Genomic DNA, 24,518 nt, shown 5'->3' with positions numbered 1-24,518 from the left:
TCAAGGCCTCCCGACTTAACAAGTGATGGAGGAGCAACCCCCCCACCCCTCAAAAAACCCACTCCCACCCCCGTCTGTCTTCCTCTAAAGCACCAGTCGAGAATAGGAAAAATACAAAAACATTCAAGTGGAAAATTTCTGATTTTTGCTTCAAGAAGTAAAAAGAACAACTGCTGCTGATTTTCTTCTTTTCTGTTAAAAACCGATGAGCAGTTTGCGTTAAAAAAAAACAAAGATAAATAAGAAAGCTATCCCTGGACTGACTGGACCTTTTAAAAGTTGTGGGACCCTCTGGGATTGGGTGGATGGAAGCAGCCCCAAGCTCACTCAGCATTAGGCCACGCCCCAGCACCGCCACCACATGCTGGCGGGTCTAAACTGTCCGGGATGTATGACGCAGGACTCCTCTGTGACTGCTAGCTAACACGCTAGCATGTGTGCCTGTGAGGTAAACAAACTGAACCATCAACGTTTCCAAATAGTGCGGCAAGGGTTCTTCTTATAGCTGCTTCCTATTTCGACTTTATTCTTCTTCATTTTTTTAGTTTTAAACATTCCATCCATGGGGCAGCACGGCGCGTAGTGGTTAGCATGTCAGCCTCGCAGTCAGGAGGTCCGGATTGGAACATGTCTGTGTGGCGTTTGCATGTTCTTCCCATGCGTGTTTGGGTTTTCTATGGCGAGTCCAGCTTCCTCCCACATCCTAAAAACCTGCATGTTAGGTTAATTGGAGGCTCAAATGGTCCATAGGTGTGAATGTTTGTGTGTCTGTGTGTGTCATGTGATTGGCTGGCGACCTCTTCAGTGTGTGCCCCGCCTCTTGCCCAAAGTTAGCTGGGATAATGAGGACAACCGCTATACAAAATGGACGGCTGGATGGACAATAATTTGGTCCAGGTTGGTTTGGAACGTCATTAAAGGACATATTGGGCTCTAATTTCTGGTCGTAGCGCAAGGTGGTCGGAGCGTCCCCCTAAATATATGGCTTGTTCCCCGAAATCCACATTTTAAAAGTGAAAAATCAGCTAGAAAAAAAGCACAAGACAACTCCGCTCATCTCAGTATGAAGCACGCCAGATGGCGTTCCCTCGCATTAGTAACCATCTAATCACAAATGAGCCAACACCAACACGAAGCGCAGACTTTGTGGAAATGATGACCTGCCCCACGAGGTGGCGTACGTGACGAATGAGGCGCTTTGTGGCCTCCGATGCACAGTCCAGTCCTGCTCATTTAAAGGCAATGAGAGGCGTTCATTTGATTGGTTAAGATTACACTCGGCTGTGTTAATTAAACTGGTGGGAGGGATGGAGGTGTGGGTGCGCAAGACTGCGCTGCTCACGAATTTTGCAAATTTCATTGGCCACTCCCCGCGGCCGTGCCCCACGCCTGTGCCCAGTCTATGAAATTAGAGCCCCTTGTGTTCAAGTCTATTTTTTTGGTCCAAATATGAACCAGGTTTACATGCACACAATATTCCAATGAAGTTTCATGTTTTTTAATTTAAGGGTGCATTCACAGTCCGGTACTCTGGTACATTAATGTGGTTTGTGGTTCATATTAGGTGATATCATATCTGGTGTTATGGAGTGTTGGTATGGTCCCCGTTCACAGAAACCCATCAATCTATCTCTTTGGTCCGGTCCGGATTTCAATGGACTGTGTTCACCAGCAGAGCAAATGGATTATAGTTTTAATCAAACCAAAACGACCTCCCAAAGTAGCCATGTCATGACATTGAAACAAACATATCAGGGTTTTTTTTTCAGGTCAAAAACCTAATCAAAATGTATTTGTTTATTTTTTGAAATTACCGAATTACTTTTATTGCATATTATATTTACCACCAACAACTATAGTATGTTCCACTGCGGTGCATTTTCCAATGTACTTTTTTCTATGACCTAATATTGGGGATTATGCAGGCATATGCCAGCAGCGTGAAGTGGGTTTTTATAACTGGAAAATGACCTTGATGCGGAATTGGCCATCTTAAAAAAAGGTTTGAGGTAAGAATATGAATACGTATATTTTGGTTACTACAGGTATATTGTGTCCATGTAAACGTAAGGAGTTATTTCTCCCTGTTCAGTCCTCCATCAGATTGTTTCAGCATGCTTTCTCACCAGCATCATTTTAATCCAGTTTGTTTTCAGTTTGTCAAAGTTGCTGTACCCCCTTGGTGAAGATCAGTCGGTCACCCTTGGACCCAATAATTGAACTCCAACAGAGATCAAATCAGGTTTGAGGCAAATGTTGTAACGGTGACAAAACCACAGCTAATAAACGCACACTGACTTCAGTTTAGCATGTATTTAGTTAGCGTGGTGGCGTTCAGTTCAGAAGTGCAGATTGTCCGACCATGCTGTGCTTTTTAGCGTTGTATCACTTGATAAACATTCTTCCGGTTTACATTGCTGCAGCCAATAAGAGAATAAGAGCCATGTCACATTGTTTGGGGTGACACATTTGAGAAATCAAACAGAAATGAAATTCAGAAACTGATTCAGGCCAAGTGCAAAAGCGGCAATGTAAGCTCAAATTAGGAAGATAACACATCATGTCCAGTCTTGTTCACCAGAGTACACAGAGCGTCCCTAAAGTCTGGATATATGGACAAAAATGCATATATAAATACAAAAAAACAGATGTTTTAATGCAGTACGCTGGTGTGAAAAAGCGTTTTTTACATGTCTGTCACACTTAAATGTTTCAGATCATCAACCTAAATGACGTAGTAGTCAATAGTAGTCAACAAATATCAAGGTTGTACTGTAATACCATTTCTAAAGCTTTGGGACTCCAGCAAACCACAGTGAGAGCCAATATCCACAAATGGTGAAAAAAACATGGAACGGTGGCGCACCTTACTGGCCGACCAAAATTACCCCAAGAGCACAGCGACAACTCATCCAAGAGGTCACAAAAGACCCCACAATAACATCCAAAGAACTCAGTTAGTTCAGTGTTCACGACTCCACTATAAGAAACGCCAAGTTCCAAGACAAGAACCACGGCTGAACAAAAAGACCGTTAAGGCTTTGTCTTAAGGCTTTTGCCAGATGATCCCCAAGACATTTGGGAAAATACTCTGATCTGGTCTGATGTGACAAAAGTTTTGCGTTTCAGAAAACGGACATCATACCAACAGTAAAATACGGTGGTGGTAGTGTGATGGCTGCTTCAGACTTGCTGTTGATAAGTGAAATTCGGCTGTCTACCTGTGTTCCTCACCTCAAGCTGAAACCAACTTGGGTTCTGCAGAAGGACAAAGATCCAAAACACACCAGCAAGTCCACCTCTGAATGGATGAAGTAAAAACTAAATCCCTCCCCGGCAGCACATACACACATGTGCATTGCATACAGTATATATTGTCATTGACTAATATTTCCATTTGTTGATGATCTGAAACATTAAGTGTGACAAAAAGTAAGAAAACAGGAAGAGGTCAAACACTTTTTTACACTATATATATAATTAACTAAATTAATATTTAATTTTTAATTCATGAATGTTCACATATTTGTTATTCATATGATATATCATATTAATAAAATGACAATGTCAGTAAAAAATAATACAGTATATCCAGACCTCAGGGCCACCCTGATTGATTGTATTATGCCGTTCCTGTGTCACATCAAAATGTGTCCTCACAGGAAACATTTTTTTTTTTTTTACTACACACATTTGTTTGTTAGCATCAGTCGACTTGAAGTGCTTCCCTTTTTTGACAGTTGTACGGAGAACCCTGCTGCCTCATGTGTACAGTGCACACACACAGGTACTCTGATCAGGCAATCTTGTCGCTTCTAAAGAGTCCATCTATCGTGTAAGATGCATGAATATTTTTTTTTTCATGGTTACGATGACGTCAAGTAAACCAGGACTTGGAATTTAGCTTCTACACACTCGTCAGATTCCATAAATACTGCTTTTATTTGTCTATGGATTTCACACAGAACTTACAGAAAGGAGGATACTGATGTAACCGTGCTCTGATATCAATTACCGTAAATGTTCTAATTTATTTATTTGTAGTGTTTATGGGTCGAGTGGTTAGCTAGAAGACCCGAGTTCAATCCCAACCTCGGCAAACTCTCTGTGTGGAGTTTGCATGTTCTCCCCGTGCATGCGTGGGGTTTTCTCCGGGTACTCCGGTTTCCTCCCACATTCCAAAAACATGCTAGGTTAATTGGCGACTCCAAATTGTCCATAGGTATGAATGTGAGTGTGAATGGTTGTTTGTCTATATGTGCCCTGTGATTGGCTGGCCACCAGTCCAGGATAAGAGGATAAGCGGTAGAAAATGAATGAATGTAGTGTTTATTTTGCTAAAATACAGGACGATAATTGGCTGTTATGTCTGAAATGTGAAATTCATTATACTATATATATTTTTTAATAAGTATTTGGAGTGCATGAGAAAGTGGAAAGAATGACATAACTTTCTTTACATGGGCATTTATGAAGAAGTATATTGCACAACACAGCAGCAACAGTTGTAATGATGACTTTACTACTGGGTAGATAAAGCTGGATACCCTTGATACTTCAAGTGCAGCTACTGCCATCTTGTGGAGTTGTTAGAGACCCAGTGGTTATTCACGTTAAACGACTGGTTTATTCCATAGAGAAATTAATTGGAGCATTTACGGTAATGTATGACTTTTCCCTGATGGAAATAATCCAATTTGCCAGTTTTGTCCCAACACTGAAGAAGTCTTTAGTCAGCATCATTTGCCTTACTTATATAAGATGTTTATTATTATAATAATTGTTGTCATAGCTTTTTCATTCAAGTCTTTACTTAGATTTAGCTCATCTTGTACATGTTAACAGTGTGTGAATGAATGAATGAATTTCAGGCTATTTTAATATGAACCACAGCAGAAAACATTCTGCATTTCTGTCTAACTTTCAAATATTTAAAACATTGTTTTGGTTTTGTTTCCAATGGCCGTGTATCATTGGAATTGTTTGGCTTCTTCACCCAAACTTTATAAACAGAATTTAAAGATGAGCTCGAGAGTGCGCTAAAACGTAACAACAATGTTGTCTAAACAAGATGACATTTTGGTTTATTATTCCTGTTGCACTATACAGCCAAAAGACAACATGCTGCATCTAACGACGTCCATGTTTGCACGTTTGCTGTTGGAGGGAGAATCCAGCAACAGTCGACACATAAAACGTGACAATCAGTGAAGTGACAGAATCCATATTGCCCTTATGTAAAAATGTGATTAGGATTTCCATGAAAACAAAAAAACAAGCACTTTTCATTGATAGCATAATATGCGCTCCATGCTAGATATTTATGTATCTAGCAGGCTTTGCCGGTTGGAACTCCTTGTCGATCAGTAGATTAGCATTTAGCTAAAAGTTTGGTAGCTCCTTTGCTGGAGACTTCTACTGCACTTCCATCATTGGATGGACGGAGTTTTGGAACACTGAACCCAATTCCTTTATTTTTACTGTAGATTGCAAACATTTGGGGTTTGACTTGAATAGATGAATATGAGACCAGAGAGCAACATTTCAGCTTTTATTTCCTGGTATTTACATGTGGATGAAATGCACAACTTGGAAGATAGCAACTTTATTTTCAGTTTCCGATTTGGTTGGATAGGTTTTGCATGAGAAATGAAAACTTGCAATGAAAAACAAATTAGAACAATGTAAAAAAATACATTGATCATAGCCAGAACAACCATTTAGACTGTCCTGAAGACAAGCTAACTAACTGATGCCAAACAGGTAGACCAAGTAATACAACAACAGTTTATAACATTGGTCGAGCCAAAAACATCAGCAACACTGCAGAGTGTAGGAGTGAAGATCTACTGGTCATAGACATCATACACAAGAGTCCAATGGCTACACCAGGAGATCCAAACCACCCATGAGCAAGAACAAAAACAAGGCCAGGACTCGACTTTAAAAAATTTTGATTTATTTAGTCTCGTTTCTGGACATTTTGGCCAATTCCAGCTTGGACTTGCTATTGTTTGTGTTGTGTATCTTTTGGTGGAGCCATTGTAGTTTTGTTAATGACGTCTTCTATGAAGACTAGATAGTGATAGTGACTAGACGGTGCTGTCTTCTTAGTTCTGCAGCCGATTCCGATGGATATAAATGCTGAAATGTTACCCTTGGTAGTGGTGGGCAAAACCGTCCATTTCAGTGAACCAGATCATTCCGGTTCATTCAGTAAAAAGCTCAGTTCATTTCGGTCAATTGGTCGTTATCCCGTGATCTTCCCCCTGTGCGTAGACCCGGTCAGCCGTGTCCAGTCAGTCCGTTCACTCATGTTCATGTTCGTTCCGACTCAAAGTGATGACTAGTGATGAGTCGGTCATGAACGAACGGGTCAAAAGAACTATTTTTTTTTGTGAACGGAATGAACGAGGTCACCGAGAGTGTCGGTCAATGTTTCGGTCTCGGTCTTTCAGTCAGCTAACCCCACCCACAGAGCGAGGCGCGACGATAGTATAAGACAGGCAAGCACTCAGATAGTCCCGCCCTGCAAAAGGAACGGTGAACTGACTCTCCAGCCAATCAAAACAAAAGCATTTGCAACTGAACGGACTGAATCGGTATTTTAGGAACGGTGACCTTGTTCATTCCGTTCACAAAAAAGAACTAGTTCTTTTGACCAGTTCGTTCATGACCGACACACAACAAACCCTCGTGTCTCATGTTCTTCTTTTGATATCAAACCCAAATGTTTTCACTCTATACTCTTCTTAGCACAGGTGCTAGCATACACATACAGTGTGTACTATGGAAGAGACCCGCTAATGAGTAAAAACACTCATAATCACAGCCTCTCTGATTGATTGGTCGCATTTTGTATTAGGATGGAAATTGAAATTGCGGCTATCGTGCGCATACATTTGTGGCCAATTAATTATTGACCACAATTATTATTATGAATTATTATCATCTCACTCACAAAAATGCAGTCTTGGAAACGAATAGCAACTTTATATGTAATGGCCGTTGAAAAGGTTGGAACAAATACACGCCATACCCCTTATCATAGGCCTGGTGCTAACTTCTTTAGCATAGGTTCGTGATGGAGCTACTTTGGACCGCCAATAATGTATGACTTATTAAAAACCACAATGATTCACTGCTGGTTGTAGTACAAGACCAGAAAGGCTTCATTGTGTCTGTTTTTCCCTGGAAGATAAATGTACATAATTACTTGGAGGATATAAAGTTGAAAAAAAAAAGTATTTTTGACACGATAAAGCAACCACAAGCCATTTTTCTGCCAGACAGATGATGCTGTGTTAAATGTATTCATTTATTCCTCTTATTATTTAACGTGCCTTACTTAAGGCTCTCTGTGGGCGAGCGTTACCATGGTGACAACAGCCCTCCTCACTGTACCTGCTGCTGTAACAACACACATTATTGCTCGTTACATACATCGCATACACACTTTTTTTTTTCCTTAAAGAATTTGCTCTTCTTAATTATCCCATGATGTAAATATTCAAACTTTATTTTTTGCTCCTTATGTAAATGATTTGAAGAGAAAGAAGAGACCATGGATGGCCTACGCTACAATATCTTATTTCAAAACACGTACAGAAGACGTTTAATCCGGTGAAAACAAGAATGTAATTGATTATGATGATGATGATGATATCATTGACGATCAGGATTAAAAGTTATGATTCTAAAGAAAAAGTTTGTGACACTGTTGTCTATTATACCTTCAAAAAAAAGTGTGTTTGAATAGTTGTTTTCCCTGCCAAGTACCACCTCACAAATATATATACAATAGGGCTGTCAAAAGTAACACGTTAATTGATTTATTTCATTAATGACGTTGCATTTTTGAGCGTAATTAACGCATGCGCATCGGGCAAGCTAGTTCATTCGTCATAGCAACACTTCCTCACCAGACAGATCGGGAGATGCATTCATCGACATCCCGAACATCCTAACAACCTGCGAGCTGCATCTCATTTCTTTCGTTATTCTTCTTTAAATCAGAATTACGTGTAAACTGGAAACGTTATAAATGTTATAAAATACTTTTACTGGTTTACTAGTGTCCATTCTCTGCTTTAAGTCAGCATCATTAAATGCCACTCCCATTTACTACACGAAATGGGCACCTGAATGCACCGGAGCAGCAACGCAGGTTTCAGAGTTGTGGTAACATTTGATGTTCAACTAACAATGTGCGCTTATGATATCAAACGTGAGTAACCTGCTTGTTTCTCATTCCTTCAATGCTAGCCGCTCTTTGTGCCGTCATATTGGAGTGTGTTGTGATTCAGCCGCTGAGCTGGTCGCTAACTGCCGAGCTAAGTTAGCCATTGCCACTAATAGATATTGTTAGCATGCTATTTCGCTGTGTTTAGTGTACTGCTTATAGCGGAAGTGTTGTGTTGCTGTGTATTTCTTTATGTTGCTAACTGCTAGCTTTAGAAGCATTGCCGTAGGGTAGATAAATATCATAATTTATTCACAATAACATAGAGTTAAAGGCAAATTGGCTATTTGAGAAGTGTAACAAAGTGGTAGCCCTTTCCATTCATCAGGACCCAAGAAGTAACTCTTGGTTTCAAAAAGGTTGGTGACCCCGGTCTAAAAGAGAAATAAAAATTAAAACAGTCAATATTCTCGCTCACTTTGTAACTCTTCATGCTCAGTACATTTTACTGCATTGAATTATGCTAAAAAAAAATGTGAATTAATCTTAAATGACGTGGTGGTTTTGAACGCAACTCTTCACTGCTCTTAATGAAACAGTTTAAGTCTGATTAAAATAATCTGATATTAAAGGAACCATCCATCCATCCATCCATCCATCTTCTGTGCCGCGTGTCCTCACCAGGGTCCCAGGGGTATGCTGGAGCCTATCACAGCTGACTTCAGGTGAGAAATAAAGCAATGTTAGGTAAATAGTTTGATGTGCCATCTCTTAATTTGATTTAAATTTTGCCGCTGTTAATACATACAAATACTATACTTAATTCTGCCCTATAATTTGTCTTTATGGTAAAAAAATGGTCGCTCGTTCAAGTCTGCAGGGATGACTACATTTAAATATGCACATGTACTTTGAAATAAATGACAACATTTCATAATGTGTTGAGTGCTTGTGTTGAAAATGTCTTTCAGCGTTTTGTGTTGTTTCTTGACACATTTTAAGCCAAAAATGCAAGCCACTGAAACAGACAAGACAAAAGCATTTGTCTTTGCAGAATTTAAAAAACGCTGATGGGAGAAGATGTGTCTGTCACGTGTCAACCAAAACAGGCGGCCACACCGACTTCAACTCCATTCCTTGTGCTCCTCCAATCACCAGTGTAGTTAGAATGTTGTATTCTCGTGTTAAACCATGCCGATCTTTCAGATAATGAGGTTTACCGATTAGGAAGTGAGGTCTGAAAGAAGATTGGTATGGCTCTGAACGCTCTGTTTCAGAGATTTTTCTTAACATCAACTCACTCTGACATCACAGTGAGCAGACATTTTCACCGCTTCCTAATAGAAAAACAGAATGAAAACATAGTAAAATATATAAAAGGTTGTTATAGTGCAAGTATTGTGTAACTTTAGCATCATCAATATTTTCATGTTGTGGACTGAAATACAAGTGTCCACTTTAAGGTTATTAGTAGCTAACTGCGCTAATTCAGCTAAGCAAATAATATCAATGATGAAGATTGAGCCATCTGAAGAAGGTGTCTTAAGTACGGACTCGTTGGCGGGCCCCCGGGGGAAGACATGTTGACAGCAGCAATCTGCTGCGAGGTAGAAGGGAGGCGAGGTGACGGATAATTTGATTAAAGTCTTAACGGCCCAGAGCAGTAGCGGCGAAGAGAAGAACCATGCAACACCTTCACACGTTAGTACTTTGCAAGTAAGTGTACTTTGCCATCGCCTACCACCTTAATTATGTTTGGGCTGCTTTAGTCCTACCAGGACCAGGGAAGACTACCCGGATTAAAATGTACAACCTGAAATTCAAAGTACCAACAGAAAGTATTACCTGCATCAGGAAGTACCTCCAGCAACAAGAAGTAACTCCATGATTCGGAACTAGGACTTGAAGTGGGAAATACCACCTGAATTGGGAGGGAGCTCCAGGAAAAGAAAATATGTACCAACATACCGAAATGCTGAAATATATAAACAAACTGGAACCAAACGGAATTTGGAAGTAGCACCAGGAGAAGGAAATCCAGTATTGAGAAATACCTTTCTTACAAATTAACTTCTGAGAACATCCAGGAAGAGGAAGCACCTACCAGACTACAAAAACTACCTGAAATGGGGAGTACTACTAGGAAAGTATACCCCCAGGAGAAGTGAATAGCAACCTGAAACCAAAACTATCATGGACAGAAAGTACCACCTGAGTCAGGAAAGTACAGTACCTCCAGGAACAGGAAGTATCTCCTGATCTAGGAAAGCTACCTATAGCAGGAAGTGACACCAGAAGCAGAAAGGAATTTCCAAGTACCGCCAGGAATCAAGAGGAATACCTGGATCAGAAAATGACCTCCATGGACCACCATGAATTGCTAAATGAAATCTGGGAAAACAAAACCTAGTATAGAAACTACCACCTAGGTTCGGAAGTACCTCCAGTAGCAGGGTGGTCAGACCTGTTTGGTCCTTAGATTGGATCAGTTCTACCGTCTGGTTTAACATCTGGAATGAATGTTAAAAGTACACATATAGAGATGTTTTTCTGTCCCAAATTGTTACCAGGCTGTGATAGCGTTTTTATCTATCTATCCAATAAGGCCATAAGGCAGCAAGGGAGCTAATCTGGCGTTCTTAAATGAAGCTAAAGCCTCTTCTCACAAGGATTAAGTGTTTGAGCGTGGTCACCTGACAACTCGCTGCCCTCACACTGACACAGTTAGACGGCGTTAGTGTGGAGGGAGACAAGCAATGTTATGCTAGCTTTAGCTTCTTCCGGTTGTTAGCCTTACATTTGCATCAACCTAACTTGACACATTCTGTTTTGTCTTTTTTTGAGGTTGATGTTAAAGTTCAAAAGCTACGTATATTTTTGACATTTTTGGACAATACTGGATTAACGTCCTGACGCTAGCACAGGTAGCATCTTTGTCATCTGACTCTCAATCCTTGACCGTGACTGATGGAGAAACCGGAGCATCGTTGCCAGAAGCTGGCTAGACCACTTGTAGCTTTGAGCCCCCCTGATGGAGGATAACTGCTAATGTCCACTCGGAAGACCTGAGAACAGTCAAAACCTCGGAACGTTAGCATTAGCCTCACTCCCTACTAACTCTTGGAAAAGATTCCCAAGGAAGTTGGACAGTTCATTGTGTGTGTCAATGGAGTAAAAACCAAATATTCTGCCTCCTGATTGGCTAGCAGCCGCTAAAGGCAACAAACTAATCATCTCAAAACTGAACCGGAGAGGACAAGGTGTTCTTGAATCTGGATTTCTGGCATGTTCTGCATTTCAGGGATCTGTGACTTCTGTCCTCTGTTGTGTCTGCACTCCTCTGGGTTCTGGTCCCCCTTGCACAGGTAGGACCCTTAGCTTGTGCAATGTAGCATCAACTTTGACTCTGTCATGTGTCGATAATCCCAGAAAATTCAGAAAATTCCAGTATATTTCCTTCATATTGTGGTCATATTCCCAGCTGTACGACAACAATAGGGCAGCATTGAGCATATTGACATCTGAGGACAGGAAGTAAGCAGGAAACAAGGAGGAACAACCTGTCTCGTTTTTTTATTTCTCGTGTGTCACGTCGGACAGCGGTCTTGACTGTAAATACTGTAGCATTTGTGGTGCCCCCTACAGGTTGCGGTCAAAAGGACATCATGCTAGCATACGTGTAGTACAGATACCTTATAATGACTAATGGACCACCAAATCCCGGTGGATGGTGGCTATGGTTTTCAACCGATCTTGCTCAAACTTTCGACCCGTGTTCTTGTCAGTCCCACATTACGTGGGACATAGTTCAAGTCTATGCAACTTGAAGTTTAATCCCCTCGCCACGGTGTGTTGCATTGCCAGAACAAGAAGTGAAACAGCGGGGGTCCTCGTTTTTGACCCTTTTGTGTGCAGCGGTCGAGGAGTAGAAGCGTTAGCTTGCCAAATGCTTGCAGTAGAGAGTGAAAGACTAGCAGACACGTGCTAGCTCAGGATGCTATCAACAACGTAACCATGCATCTTTAGAGGAGGAGGAAGGAAGGAAGCGAGCGAGGAAAGGAGGACACGACCAAGTGGAAGGAAGATGAGAGGAAGAGAGGAGGAGTCGGGGGTGTGGCTGACAGAGACAAAGCGAGGCAGGAGAGAGAGAGGGAGAGAAGGGCAAAGGGAGAAAGAGGAGGAGGCAGAGGGCGGGTGAGTGATAAAGACAAATTGTGTGTATGTGCGTGTGCGTGTGTGTGTGTGTGTGTGTATGGAAGGTGTCCTCGTCTTCTTAGAGGTAAGATGCTCATTGACAGCTATCAGCTGTGTGTGTGTGTGTGTGTGTGTGTGTGTGTGTGTGTCATTGTGCATGGCATGTATATGTCAGCATGTATGGGCGGTTAGGAGCAAAAGTATTTGGACAGTTCTTATTGCTTTAAACAGCAGCCCAACGTTAGAGAACATAGAATGTATTATCAATAATAGAGAATGTATTGTAAATAATACAGAATGTGTTACAAATATTATAGGATGTATTACAATGACAAATAATATACATGCTGTATTAGAAATAATGTAAAGTGTGTACTCGACCTCCCGCCCAAAGTCAGCTGGGATAGGCTCCAGCATACCTGCGACCCTAGTGAGGATAAGCGGTATCGAAAATGGATGATTATTAGAAATAATACAGAAATCGCATAAAACTTTCCACAAATTCCGCCTGCTGAAATCATGCATAACTCCCACAAAATCATGTGAGACTTCCACCAATCGCTGGAGACTTCGGGTAAATCACACTCGACTTCTTCAGATCACATAAGAATTCTACAAATCCGCCGTAACTGTTGCTAAATCGCCCAAGAATTAAAGTTTGAATTTGAAATATTCCTAAGAATTCCCATGTTTTGTGTATCTTATTTGCTTGTATTGTGTATTTCCTGTCTCTCGTTGACCTTTTTGAAGGCGGGATCCGTACGACTGACAACATTTAATTTTAGTTAATATTTGTGCCGTCGTGAAGAGAAAAAAAAAGTGACGTGCGGTCGAAAATAAGTTGCTTCCGTCGGGGCACGATGAAGCGAAGCGTAAAGATGCTGAAGTGCACTAGCGCTCAATTATTCATACAGCAAGCATCACACGCTAGCCAGCTAGCGAATCAGGCTAGCACAGTGCACGGGAGGGAACAGATGGGGAAAAAACTGTAAAGATATCCAGAATTTTATCACGGTAAATTTGCATATTTTAATATTTACTTAACATTTTTGTCTTTTTTTGTTTGTTGTAGTCAAATGTTTAGCTGTTGATGTTGATGTGACTGTTGTCAGATGACGTGACGTGGCATGTTTTAGCATTCGTGTTATTGTTTTTAATGTTCATTAGAAAATTCACAGATGGTGTGCAATGCTGCTGATGCTCATAAATGATGCTAATAATTTGGTAATCCGTTTTTTTTTAGAAATATTGCCAACTGTTTACTGCATTGCTAGCGGTAGCTTACAAACAAGGATGCAAATTTGCTGCTGCAGCTAACTGATTTACGTCAGACTGATAGCTAATGTTACTGTTATATGTGCTAACTGTGCTACTGTTGCCAATAACGGAGAACTGTGATCATTTTGCTAAGGCTGCTAACAGATTTATTTTAGACTAATAGCCGTACTTTTACTGCTAACCTGCTAACGTAGAAAAAGCATGGTGCTACGAGAGTCTGTGTGCTAACTATGCTACTGTTATTAACACTGGGTAACTGTGATAATTTTGCGACAGCTAACAAATGTCAATTGCTGTTTATTATAAATGAATTACCGTAGTTTGATGTGCTGATGCTAACAGAATGTGGGTGCTAACTATACTACTGTTGCTACTAGTGGTTGACTGCTGCAAGATTATTTATTTTAGACTGATGATACAGCATCTGTACTGTTACATAAGCTTTGTGCTAACTATGCTATGGTTGCTAACACTGGGTAACTGTGATACAGCTACTAGCATGTCGTTTTAGCATATTTTGCTGCTGGTGCTAAATGACGTAGTTAAGGCTGATACAGTATCTGTACTGTTACTGCTAACATAAGCTGTGTGCTAACTATGCTATTGTTGCTAACACTGGGTAACTGTGATACAGCTACTAGCATGTCGTTTTAGCATATTTTGCTGCTGGTGCTAAATGACTTAGTTAAGGCTGATACAGTATCAGTGCTGTTAATGCTAACATAAGCTGTGTGCTAACTATGCTATTGTTGCTAACAGTGGGTAACAGTGATACAGCTACGAGCATGTCGTTTTAGCATATTTTGCTGCTGGTGCTAAATGACGTAGTTAAGGCTGATACAGTATCTGTACTGTTACTGCTAACATAAGCTGTGTGCTAACTATGCTATTGTTGCTAACACTGGGTAACTGTGATACAGCTACTAGCATGTCGTTTTAGCATATTTTGCTGCTGGTGCTAAATGACTTAGTTAAGGCTGATACAGTATCAGTGCTGTTAATGCTAACATAAGCTGTGTGCTAACAATGCTATTGTTGCTAACACTGGGTAGCAGCTACTAGCATGTTATTTTAGCAACTTTTGCTGCTGCTGGTAAATGATTTAGTGAAGGCTGATACATTATCTGTACTGTATGCTAACTATGCTACTAGGCCTGTCAAAATAATGAATTTTGCTGATTGATAATTGTGCTTTTAATTATTGACCGTTATTCTATAATTTCGGCTTTTTTAAAGAAAAGACATTTGAGCCAGTAGATGGTATTGAAGTGTAGCGTACCTCTTTGAAGTATACTATACAGTATTAGCTACGAAATGCGGGGCATCACCGGCTCACACACCATTCCGAGTCGTTGTGTCAAAACAACTACACACAGCGACGCAATAGGTGAATAAAACAGACAAGACACTACCAACGTATAATGCAGAATATTAACCAACCACTATGTGTATGTGAGCTCTAATCATGTGATTTCCAGCCCTTTACAAAACCCACAAAAAACAGCAAGAAAACAAGCGCTATAAAAGAATGAATTGTTTTTGCAGTGGTTTGGCGCTAACATCTTTCAGGCTTGAGCTAATATTTCTTTTTGGTGTGTGCCTCTGCTTCATTTGCTGTCCTTGTGTCTCTGTCTCTCCCACTATGGCGCTGTCAGCAGACAGTTGTGCAGCATCAGCGTTTGCATTTATTCACTGTATTTATATCTGCTCAATGCATCCAGATGGATGAATAATGCTGTGTAATCCCACCAGCTTCCTCTATGAGTGCTGCGACATAAGATGGTAGTGCGGCCTGGGGGGGGGGTTAATATTTTCTATGCCGCTTATCCTCATGGAACCTATCCCAGCTGACAATAATAACATTGACTAATTGTGTTTTTTGTCCGTTACTCATGTAAAATGTCAGTGGATAGGATTAAATGAATCTACCCGTAGTGTCTCCAAGTGATTGTAGTGAACACTTGGCAGAGGTATTTTTGCTCTTTCCCTTCATCTTCACTGATTTTCCATCTCTCTCTCTCTCTCGCTCTCTCTTCCCACCTGTCTCTTCATTATCATCATCATCATCTTGTAATTAAAACCTGGGAGGATTTCAGGCCACAGGAGACCTTCCTCACCCACTTTTACCACCCTTTCTCGACTTCAGCATCCTGTTCTTCCTCATCTTCACACTTGTGGTGGTATCAGCATTTGAGGTATCATGAGTGTTCAGCATCTACCAGCTTAATATTAGCTCTGCTTCTGCTTTAGCAACCGCTAAAGTCATGCGTGATGTTGATGTTTTACGTTCTGATGGCCAGGGTTTGACCCTGAAACAGACTAATTGTATTATTTTGTCACACCAAAAACAAAATAGAGTCTTGTTACCACTCTTGTTTTAGTCTATGGTGATATCCTCCAAAAGGTGATGCTGTGTTTGCCCCTATTTTTTAAACACACGCCCCCTGGTGGTCAGGAAGTGCTGATAATGGGTGGTGTGATGCTGTGAACCTGTTCTTTAAAAGAGCAGGGAGATTGATTTGCTGCTGTGGCACTTCTCAGCCGAGCGGGGTTGAAAGGTTACCAGACCACCTCTGCTCCTCTCTGTTAAAAAAAAAAAAAAAAAAAACGAACTCACAGCTAGATTAGATTTAGATTCGATTTCTCAGGAGCTGAATGAAGAAGTGTTTCCTAGCCTCCCTCGGGCGTCTTGTCTGTTCTATTTTTACATGTCGTTGTTTGCTCTGCTTTAAAGAAGCACAACAAAGAATTGTTGGGAAAAGTCTGCTTTCTTTTATGGCGCTTGTGTGTGTGTGTGTGTGTGTTTGTGTGTGTGCGACACTGTAGTAAACCAATGTTAACATCCTCTAAAGCATTTATTTGTTGACTGTATGGACACTGAAGCCTCTTATTTGCAAAATGTTTCATGTTAATGCGTCAGTAAATCAACCCACCAATTTTAAATAAGTAACACAGGTCCTTATGATGATGATGATGCTGAGATTCTCATTGGGAGTGACCAGGATGGATAGGATCAGGAACCAGTACATCAGAGGGACATAAAAAATGTTAGAGGCCCTTTAACATTTTTTATGTCCCTCTGATGTATTACCAGTAAGTACCAGAGGTCCTTATGATGATGATGATGATGCTGAGGTTGTCATTGGGAGTGACCAGGGTGGATAGGATCAGGAACGAATACATCAGAGGGACATAAAAACAAAAAAAGGGCCTCTAACATTTTTTATTTCCCTCTGATGTATTACCAGTAAGTACCAGAGGTCCTTATGATGATGATGATGATGATGCTGAGGTTCTCATTGGGAGTGACCAGGATGGATAGGATCAGGAACCAATACATCAGAGGGACATAAAAAATGTTAGAGGCCCTTTAACATTTTTATGTCCCTCTGATGTATTACCAGTAAGTCCTTATGATGATGATGCTGAGGTTGTCATTGGGAGTGACCAGGATGGATAGGATCAGGAACGAATACATCAGAGGGACATAAAAACGAAAAAAGGGCCTCTAACATTTTTTATGTCCCTCTGATATATCCGTTCCTCATCCTATCCATCCTGGTCACTCCCAAGGACATAGATCAGAGGGACATAAAAACAACAAAAAAGGGCTTCTAACATTTTTGATGTCCCTCTGATGTATTTGTTCCTGATCCTATCCATCCTGGTCACTCCCAATGAGAACCTCAGCAGCAGCATCATCATCATCATCATCATCATCATAAGGACCTCTGGTACTTACTGGTAATACATCAGAGGGAAAAAAAATGTTAGAGGCCCTTTTTTTGTTTTTATGTCCCTCTGATGTATTCGTTCCTGATCCTATCTATCCTGGTCACTCCCAATGACAACCTCAGCATCATCATCATCATCATAAGGACCTCTGGTACTTATTTAGAATTGGTGGGTTGATTTACTGATACCTTAACATGAAACATTTTCCAAATAAGAGGCTTCAGTGTCCATACAGTCAACAAATAAAAGCTTTAGAGGATGTTAAAAGTGTGTTAAAAGTGTGTTGTCCGATATAGGCTTGATGCTGGAATTAAGAAATCAAACACACTTTGAAGAGGATCTAGGGACACATAATACTGTACTGACATTGTTTTGTTATAATAGGAGATGCACTAAAGTAAACCTCGACATTCCCTATGTCACTTCCTGTTCCTCACAGCTTTAGAAACACACACACAGATCTCTGACAGCGTGAAGCCTGCGTCGTCATAGCAACCTTCGCACTTGGCTCCTGCAGCCAAGCCTCCTCCCTTCTGTCCCTCCCCTCCCATTACACGGCAACCGTCGCCAGGCAACATCCTCCTCCCGCCCTGTCTCTCTCTCTCTCTCTGTGTGTAATAGTCAGAGCCAAAGTTGATTTCCAGAAAAGAAAAGCGAGAAATGAGAGGGGCGGATCATGAGAGCAGAGGAAGCATGAAGGGTGGAACGGAAGTGAGACTAAACAGCGGGCAAGGAAGGAGGAGATAAGGTCATTCAACTCGGTTTGTCAGACAAGCGCTCTAAAAACGCCTATGCTCTTGAACGCAACACCAGCAATCACGCTGAGCCTCTTAAAGCCTCAATGACCCTGAAAGAGTTTAACACCAACACTTTTTCATCTGCTCCCCAAGATGCTGAGCTGGAGAGGTGAAGGTGGGGAAGGAAGGATGCAGAGACGGAGAGAATAAGGGGGGAGGGTGTCTTGTGAAAAAAAGTATGATGAATTATAGAGGCTTGTCCCCAGGCTGGATGATGATGATGGTGGATGGAAGATGGCTACATGGTGCAGATACTACGCAGGAAGTAGGCCAAAGCGACTTAAGAAAGGGTTAAAAAGAGGTGAATGAGCATTGCGGATAAAAGTGCATGTTGGTTTAGTGTGACTCCATTTGTCACCAAGACGAGGAGTCACCATGGAAACCAATGTGCACGTCGCCATGGTAACCATCCTGGGACGGGCTGTGGTGTTCTAGCTGTGGTCACCATGACTTGTGGTACCAAAATAATAACCGGTCTTTACTATTTGTTACCAAATGCAGTTGTAGGGTACCTAAAGGGGGCCGACCTAGACCCGGGTAATGTGTTGGTGAACTGAAATCTAATATTGTTTACAACCCCCCCAACCACTCGACACATCGGGGTTGGAAATTTGCGCCTTCTCGCCTTATTTCATTGAAAACTAGCACGTCTGCAGGCATGCTAAGCTACTGCTGCCTTACATTAAAGGCAAGATGGTGGAAACACACTCATACATAGTCACGCCCACACAGCCGCACTAGCATGCTCTGCTAAACTAAGCTAACACAGCTAGCTTCCATTCACGTTCCATAAAATACATTTCTCCGCAACGCTCGCCAGTGTTGCAGGTCAAACATGTTTAGTGTTTATGATGACATGCCACCATGATTGAGCGGTCCGCCAAGGAAATACTACCCCACATAAACGTTCTTTCTCATCACAATGACCTGTTTGGTCGAGCAAGAGAGGACATCCGTAAAAAAATTATATTATCAGTTTCTCATTAGTATTTCAAATCGGGTTAGGAGGGGGAGGGGGCAATAACATTTCTGTACCACAGTGGGGGCATGACAGAAAATACCGTATTTTCCGGACTATAAGTCGCACTTATGTATACTCCAGAGCGACTTATAAATGAAAAAACTGTTTATGTTACATAAACACTGGACACCTTTTCTGTTCATGTTTATTTTTTGTTAGCTGAGTAACCATTGTGTTAGCATATCTTATTATATTTTATCTTATTACGCCTATTCAGACTGTTCTCTATTCTTTTATTGTTAGAACTTGCCTTCCAAGAGGACGTAATGTCTGCTTTGGTCAAGTAGTTTGTAAAATAAATTAGCTGCAAAAAATGCAACTTATGTATACTCCAATGCGACTTATGTATGTTTTTTTATACATAACTATGCATTTTTGGCCTTGTGCGACTTATACTCTGGAGCGACTTATAGTCCAGAAAATATGGTAATTGACAACCACTACGTTTAATGAGAGAATAGTCAACGCAGGAAGTACTTGAAGTAAAAACAAAACGAAACAAAGAACTAGTACAAGTAATACAAAAATATGCTTGTTTGAAATAATGGCCCGTAGTTCCAAAATAGATATCCCTTTACATTCAATTTGATGTAATTATTCCACATTTGTTTACCACAAAGAGATTTCCCCCTACTTATTATGATAAAAAACTTATTTCTATCTGCGATTAAATGTGATTAATTCTGAGTTAACTGTGGGCAAGAGTGATTAATCGTAATCAAATATTGTAATCAATTGACAGCCCTAATTCAAACATGACACCTGTATTTGATGACTGGAGCACACTGAGTGGAAATGTGCTTTGTAAATAAATTATAATTGAAATATTGGCAGCGGTATAGAAAATGGATGGATGGATGGATGGATGGATGGATGTTGGCTGTCACATTGATCACCTCTACTTTCTTTTTGTCAAAGTGGTTTTAACAGTTTGAATAATTACTTTAAATTAAGTATATTATAGAACAATTCATTTCACATGTATTTGTATTACTTTAAAACAGGCATCAAATTAAATTTGGGTTTGTGTCATATACTACAAAATGTTGTACTTTTGTACGCTATGTCTGTACCCATCCACCCTTACTTTTTAAGTTCCGTTGTAGTTCCGTTGAGCAACCTGGAGAGGTCTATTTGAGATGTCTCACGTATCAAAATGTGTTTATAATTAAGACCCAGGTTCTAATATAAATGAGTGTACAGCAGTATTATGACATAATGAAGCAGTTACCCATAAGAAAAAGGAGAGGAGGAGGCTGTGGAGGAGAGGAAGGCTCCTATCTCCCGCCCACTCTTCTTCTCCCCTCCTCCCGTCCTGGCTCTCATCAGTTGGCGCTGTCCTGGTGCTGGTGCTTGCAGTCAGTGGCGCAGATGAGCGACACCAACAACAATGTGGTGCATCAACTGCGCTTCGGACAAAACGCCCGCCATCCTGCACAACAAGCTTCTTTACTGGTAAGACCTCCAGGCCGTTGATGATGATGATGATGATGATGGCGGGGGTACATACATTTATTACTGTCACGACGCTCTGTGTGTGCGTGGGTGTGCGTGCGAGTGTGTGTGTTTGTGCAGAAGAGGGTTATCTGACTGTGCGATTTCCACCCGTGATGGCGCACTGTTCTGTGCATGCTTTCAGAGGGTGGGTGTGTGTGTGTGGGGGGGGGGGGGGGGGGGGGCGTGCGTGAGTAGAGTTGACCGCTCACCTGGCATGACGGTGGTGCATGTGTCTCACTTCCCATTATGCCTTTAAATGTCTCTGCGGCTTCCTGCTGGGCTGTGAACTTATTGCTGCTGCTATTCATTTCAAGCTCCTGTTGTTGTTGTGACATGAGTGGTTAGCATCGTTGCCACACAGCTAGAAGATTCTGTATTCGAATCTGGAGTCTGGACTTGAGAAAAACACATACGTTGTTTATGAAAACGCTTATGTTTAGCTGACTGACGACATCTGATTCAATCACTACAATAATGTACTTTATGTTTGATTCATTGAAGACTCATAATTGTCTGTTTAAGATTAGAATCATTAAACAATCTGAATCGTCTTCCGATGTTTCTGAAAAAAGTACGTTCGGGTGACAAAAAAACGACTATGTGTTCAATTTATTGAAGACTCTTGATTATGTTCAGTGTTCAGTTCATTAAAGTCTGAATCGACTTTGGTGCTTATGAAAACCCATTCGTTGGCCGTGTTGAAAACTGAATTGTCGATCTCTGTTTACGAAAACGTGTAAGTTTAGTTAACTCAAACCTCTCTTTGATGTTTACATGTACACATAGTTCACTGAAGACTCTTAATTGTATTTTATGAAAACCTGTCATCTGTCAAGATCACAACGACTGCAAAATGACTAAAGTCAATCGTTCGATTCAACGAGTACTCTGATGTACGATGTTTACAAAAGTATTTCTTAATTGCGTTGAAGATTGTAAAATTGTTAGCGACGTTTACAGAGACACTCTTGATTGTAGACTCCACAGATTCCAAATCGTCGAGAAAGATGCACTAGCATACATTTATTATTTACATTTGTCCTTGACATTCACAAATGTTTTAAATCCAGGTGACTGAACACTACGTTTGTGCTACAAAAACACAGACAACAGACTCTATGAACTTTACAAAACATGAATGTTTGTGTTTTGTTTTTGGAGGCCTGTAAATTGTCTCCAATGTGTACAAAAACACGTAGGTTATATTGCTAGTACAACATCAAAGTCTTAGCAATGACAATAATACGCTTTAGTCACCTGTGTGGACGGATCAATCCAAATATCGATAGCCTCCATACCGAGGGTAGTATCGATATAAAATCAATTGTCTCCTCTTTATTTTCACAAATATCTGTTTTCATTGTTGTATTGTTACATTGTTGATATTGTTATATTTATATATTGTCTTGTTTACGGTGATAAGGGTGTACGTTCCAGTATACTTGTGACCGTAGTGAGGTGTGTGAAAATGGACAAAAAAATAGATTGTGTACATGCTCAAGGTTTTTGGACACAGGGAGGTCACCAGATTAAAACGTGATGATATATTTTGTTTAAGAGTAAAATAGTCTTGTGGGTACATGGCCGACAGAAGCCCATCAGGCTGTGAGCTATGGCATGGCTACTGTGAAAACAAACTTTGTTGGTCCAGTCCTATATTTCGTCATAGTATTTTTCTTAAAAGTAATGTTAAAATATTATCCCGTCTTGTTGCTGTGAACGCAATATCATCTCGTCTTGTGAGCGGAGTATATTGTCACACTCCTGTTTCTTATATTGTTGTATTTTTATATTGTTAAATTGTTCAAAAATTACTTTTTTAGGCTTAAAATCTTTATCCTGTGTTTTCTCGTTATAACATTGATCATAAAATTACTAGCGAAATCATTCAAGGATCTTTTTATACATTTTATGAGTTTTATTCATAGAAGCGGGGTACACCCTGGACTGGTGGCCAGCCAATCACAGGGCACATATAGACAAACAACCATTCACACTCACATTCATACCTATGGACAATTTGGAGTCGCCAATTAACCTAGCATGTTTTTGGAATGTGGGAGGAAACCGGAGTACCCGGAGAAAACGGGTATGCACAGGGGGAGAATATGCAAACTCCACACAGAGATGGCCGAGGGTGGAATTGAACTCGGGTCTCGTAGCTGTGAGGCCTGCACGCTAACCACTCGCTGTGCAGCCCTCTATTAGTTTATTTTTGTGTGTATTTATTTTTAAACTTATTTTGCATATTTAAAGTTCATACTTTTGTGAGCGTAAATAAAGTGTCTGGTAATTTATTGCAAAAATCCTTACATTCATTGCTGCAATGCATTGTTGGCCAATATTTCAGAAAGGAACATAGTTTGGCTAACATTAATAATAGAATGTACACATTGCTACAAAATCCTCACACAGTGTGACAGTGCAGTGTCATCACACTCGTCGTCACGAGTGCAGGTGCAACTTTTCAGAAAAGCGTTGAGAAGTCGAAATGAAAACTTGTGGGTTTTGTCAGAAGTCTTGTGTGAATAATGACACTTCCGAAGTTCATAAAAGGCCAACCAGAATTTTTGGTTTGAACTGACTTGCGGTTACTTTTAGCTTTGTTTTACTTACATGGACATACTTTGGTGATCGCATAATGCACAATGCTTGTAAGTATTCAGCTGGCTAACGTTAGCATGATGCGTGTATTGAGTGCAGTAAGTTGGTGAAATAAGACGGGTCGGTACGGCGTGCTAGAAAAGCGGCCGCGGTCGTAAAAGAGTGCTGCTGAAGTCGCACTTGGCTTGACGGAAGGATGCTGAGGTTGCTGGCCAGGATTCAGTACTCAGGCAACATGTCTCCTGTCTCTGCTGTGGATCCATGATGATGAGTAGAGGGTGTGGGGGGTGGGGGGTGCGATGGTGGGCGTTCATGAGGATGAGAAGATGAACTGAGTCATGCAGCCTGTTTGGGAAGTGCCGCTCAAGCCGTTGAGTCAGCAGCGAGCCTTGTTGCCTAGGAACCTCCGTGTGGATCCCGACACCAATCCCAGCTGAGGCTTTCTGGGACACACTCAGACTGGCAGGGTGGGATGGATACACGGATACTAGAGGCAGCCATGATTGGTTCATTGCTTCATTTTCCAGCAACCAGCAGAACATGATTATTATTATTATTATTATTATTTATTTATTTATTTTTATTTACTTATTTATTTTTCTTTCTTTTTTCCTTCTTTTTTTTCCTTTCTATTTTCTTTTTCCTCTTCTTTCTCATTTTGGAAAGCGAAGTAAATACAGCTGGAATAGGTGCAGATTCTGGAAGATCGTGAGCAGCTGCTCAGTTTGAGGAGATAATGATTCTGATTATTTGATAATTTCGACTTTATTTTTGCCAGTGCCATACAGCATATTTGGGGTTATGATGTGCTTTTTTACACATTAGAAAATGCAGTAAAAATGACACTTTTATATATAATTTTCATTTTTATTTTAAAATTAGCGCGCTAGGAGACCAGGGTTCAATCCCACCCTCGGCTATCTCTGTGTGAGGTTTGCATGTTCTCCCCGTGCATGCGTGGGTTTTCTCCGGTTTTCTCTACCATGCCATCTTAAATGAGTTCCGTGTTTCTTCTCTGGTATCACTGCAGCATTTAATCTCTTCAAGAATGTACCACCATGCCCATTTAGTCACGGTGATGTCATCATGCCCTATTAGTCATGTTGACACCATCATGCCATTTCTGTCAAGTCGGCACCAGCATGCTCCTTTATCGTTTTGGTACCAATAATATTTTTGTCGTGTTTGTACCATCATGTCCATTTAGTCC

At 40.8% G+C, this 24,518-nt stretch overlaps 1 protein-coding gene across 7 annotated transcripts in view; it reads left to right on the top strand.

Annotated features, from left to right (window-relative positions):
- Positions 1-24,518, top strand: part of LOC131136886 (IQ motif and SEC7 domain-containing protein 1-like) — a 65,832-nt gene that overhangs the window by 18,551 nt on the left and 22,763 nt on the right. The window contains exon 1 of one of the 7 annotated variants that reach the window (XM_078798223.1): positions 1,075-8,907. The exons of 3 other annotated variants lie outside the window; for them this stretch is intronic. In XM_078798223.1, coding sequence (XP_078654349.1) covers positions 8,879-8,907 — 29 coding nt within the window. In that variant the 5' untranslated portion in view covers positions 1,075-8,878. Of the gene's footprint in view, positions 1-1,074; positions 8,908-9,686; positions 11,548-12,008; positions 12,377-19,948; positions 20,663-24,518 lie in introns of those variants that run through there. 3 more of the 7 variants (XM_058084212.2, XM_058084211.2, XM_058084213.2) reach the window with 3 other exon arrangements.

The sequence above is a fragment of the Doryrhamphus excisus genome, linkage group LG17 (assembly GCF_037039965.1).
Source record: "Doryrhamphus excisus strain RoL-2023G ecotype Guam linkage group LG17, RoL_Dexc_Guam_v1.1, whole genome shotgun sequence".
In the NCBI taxonomy this organism is placed as follows: Eukaryota; Metazoa; Chordata; class Actinopteri; order Syngnathiformes; family Syngnathidae; genus Doryrhamphus; species Doryrhamphus excisus.
This window is presented reverse-complemented; position numbering and strand designations above follow the sequence as displayed.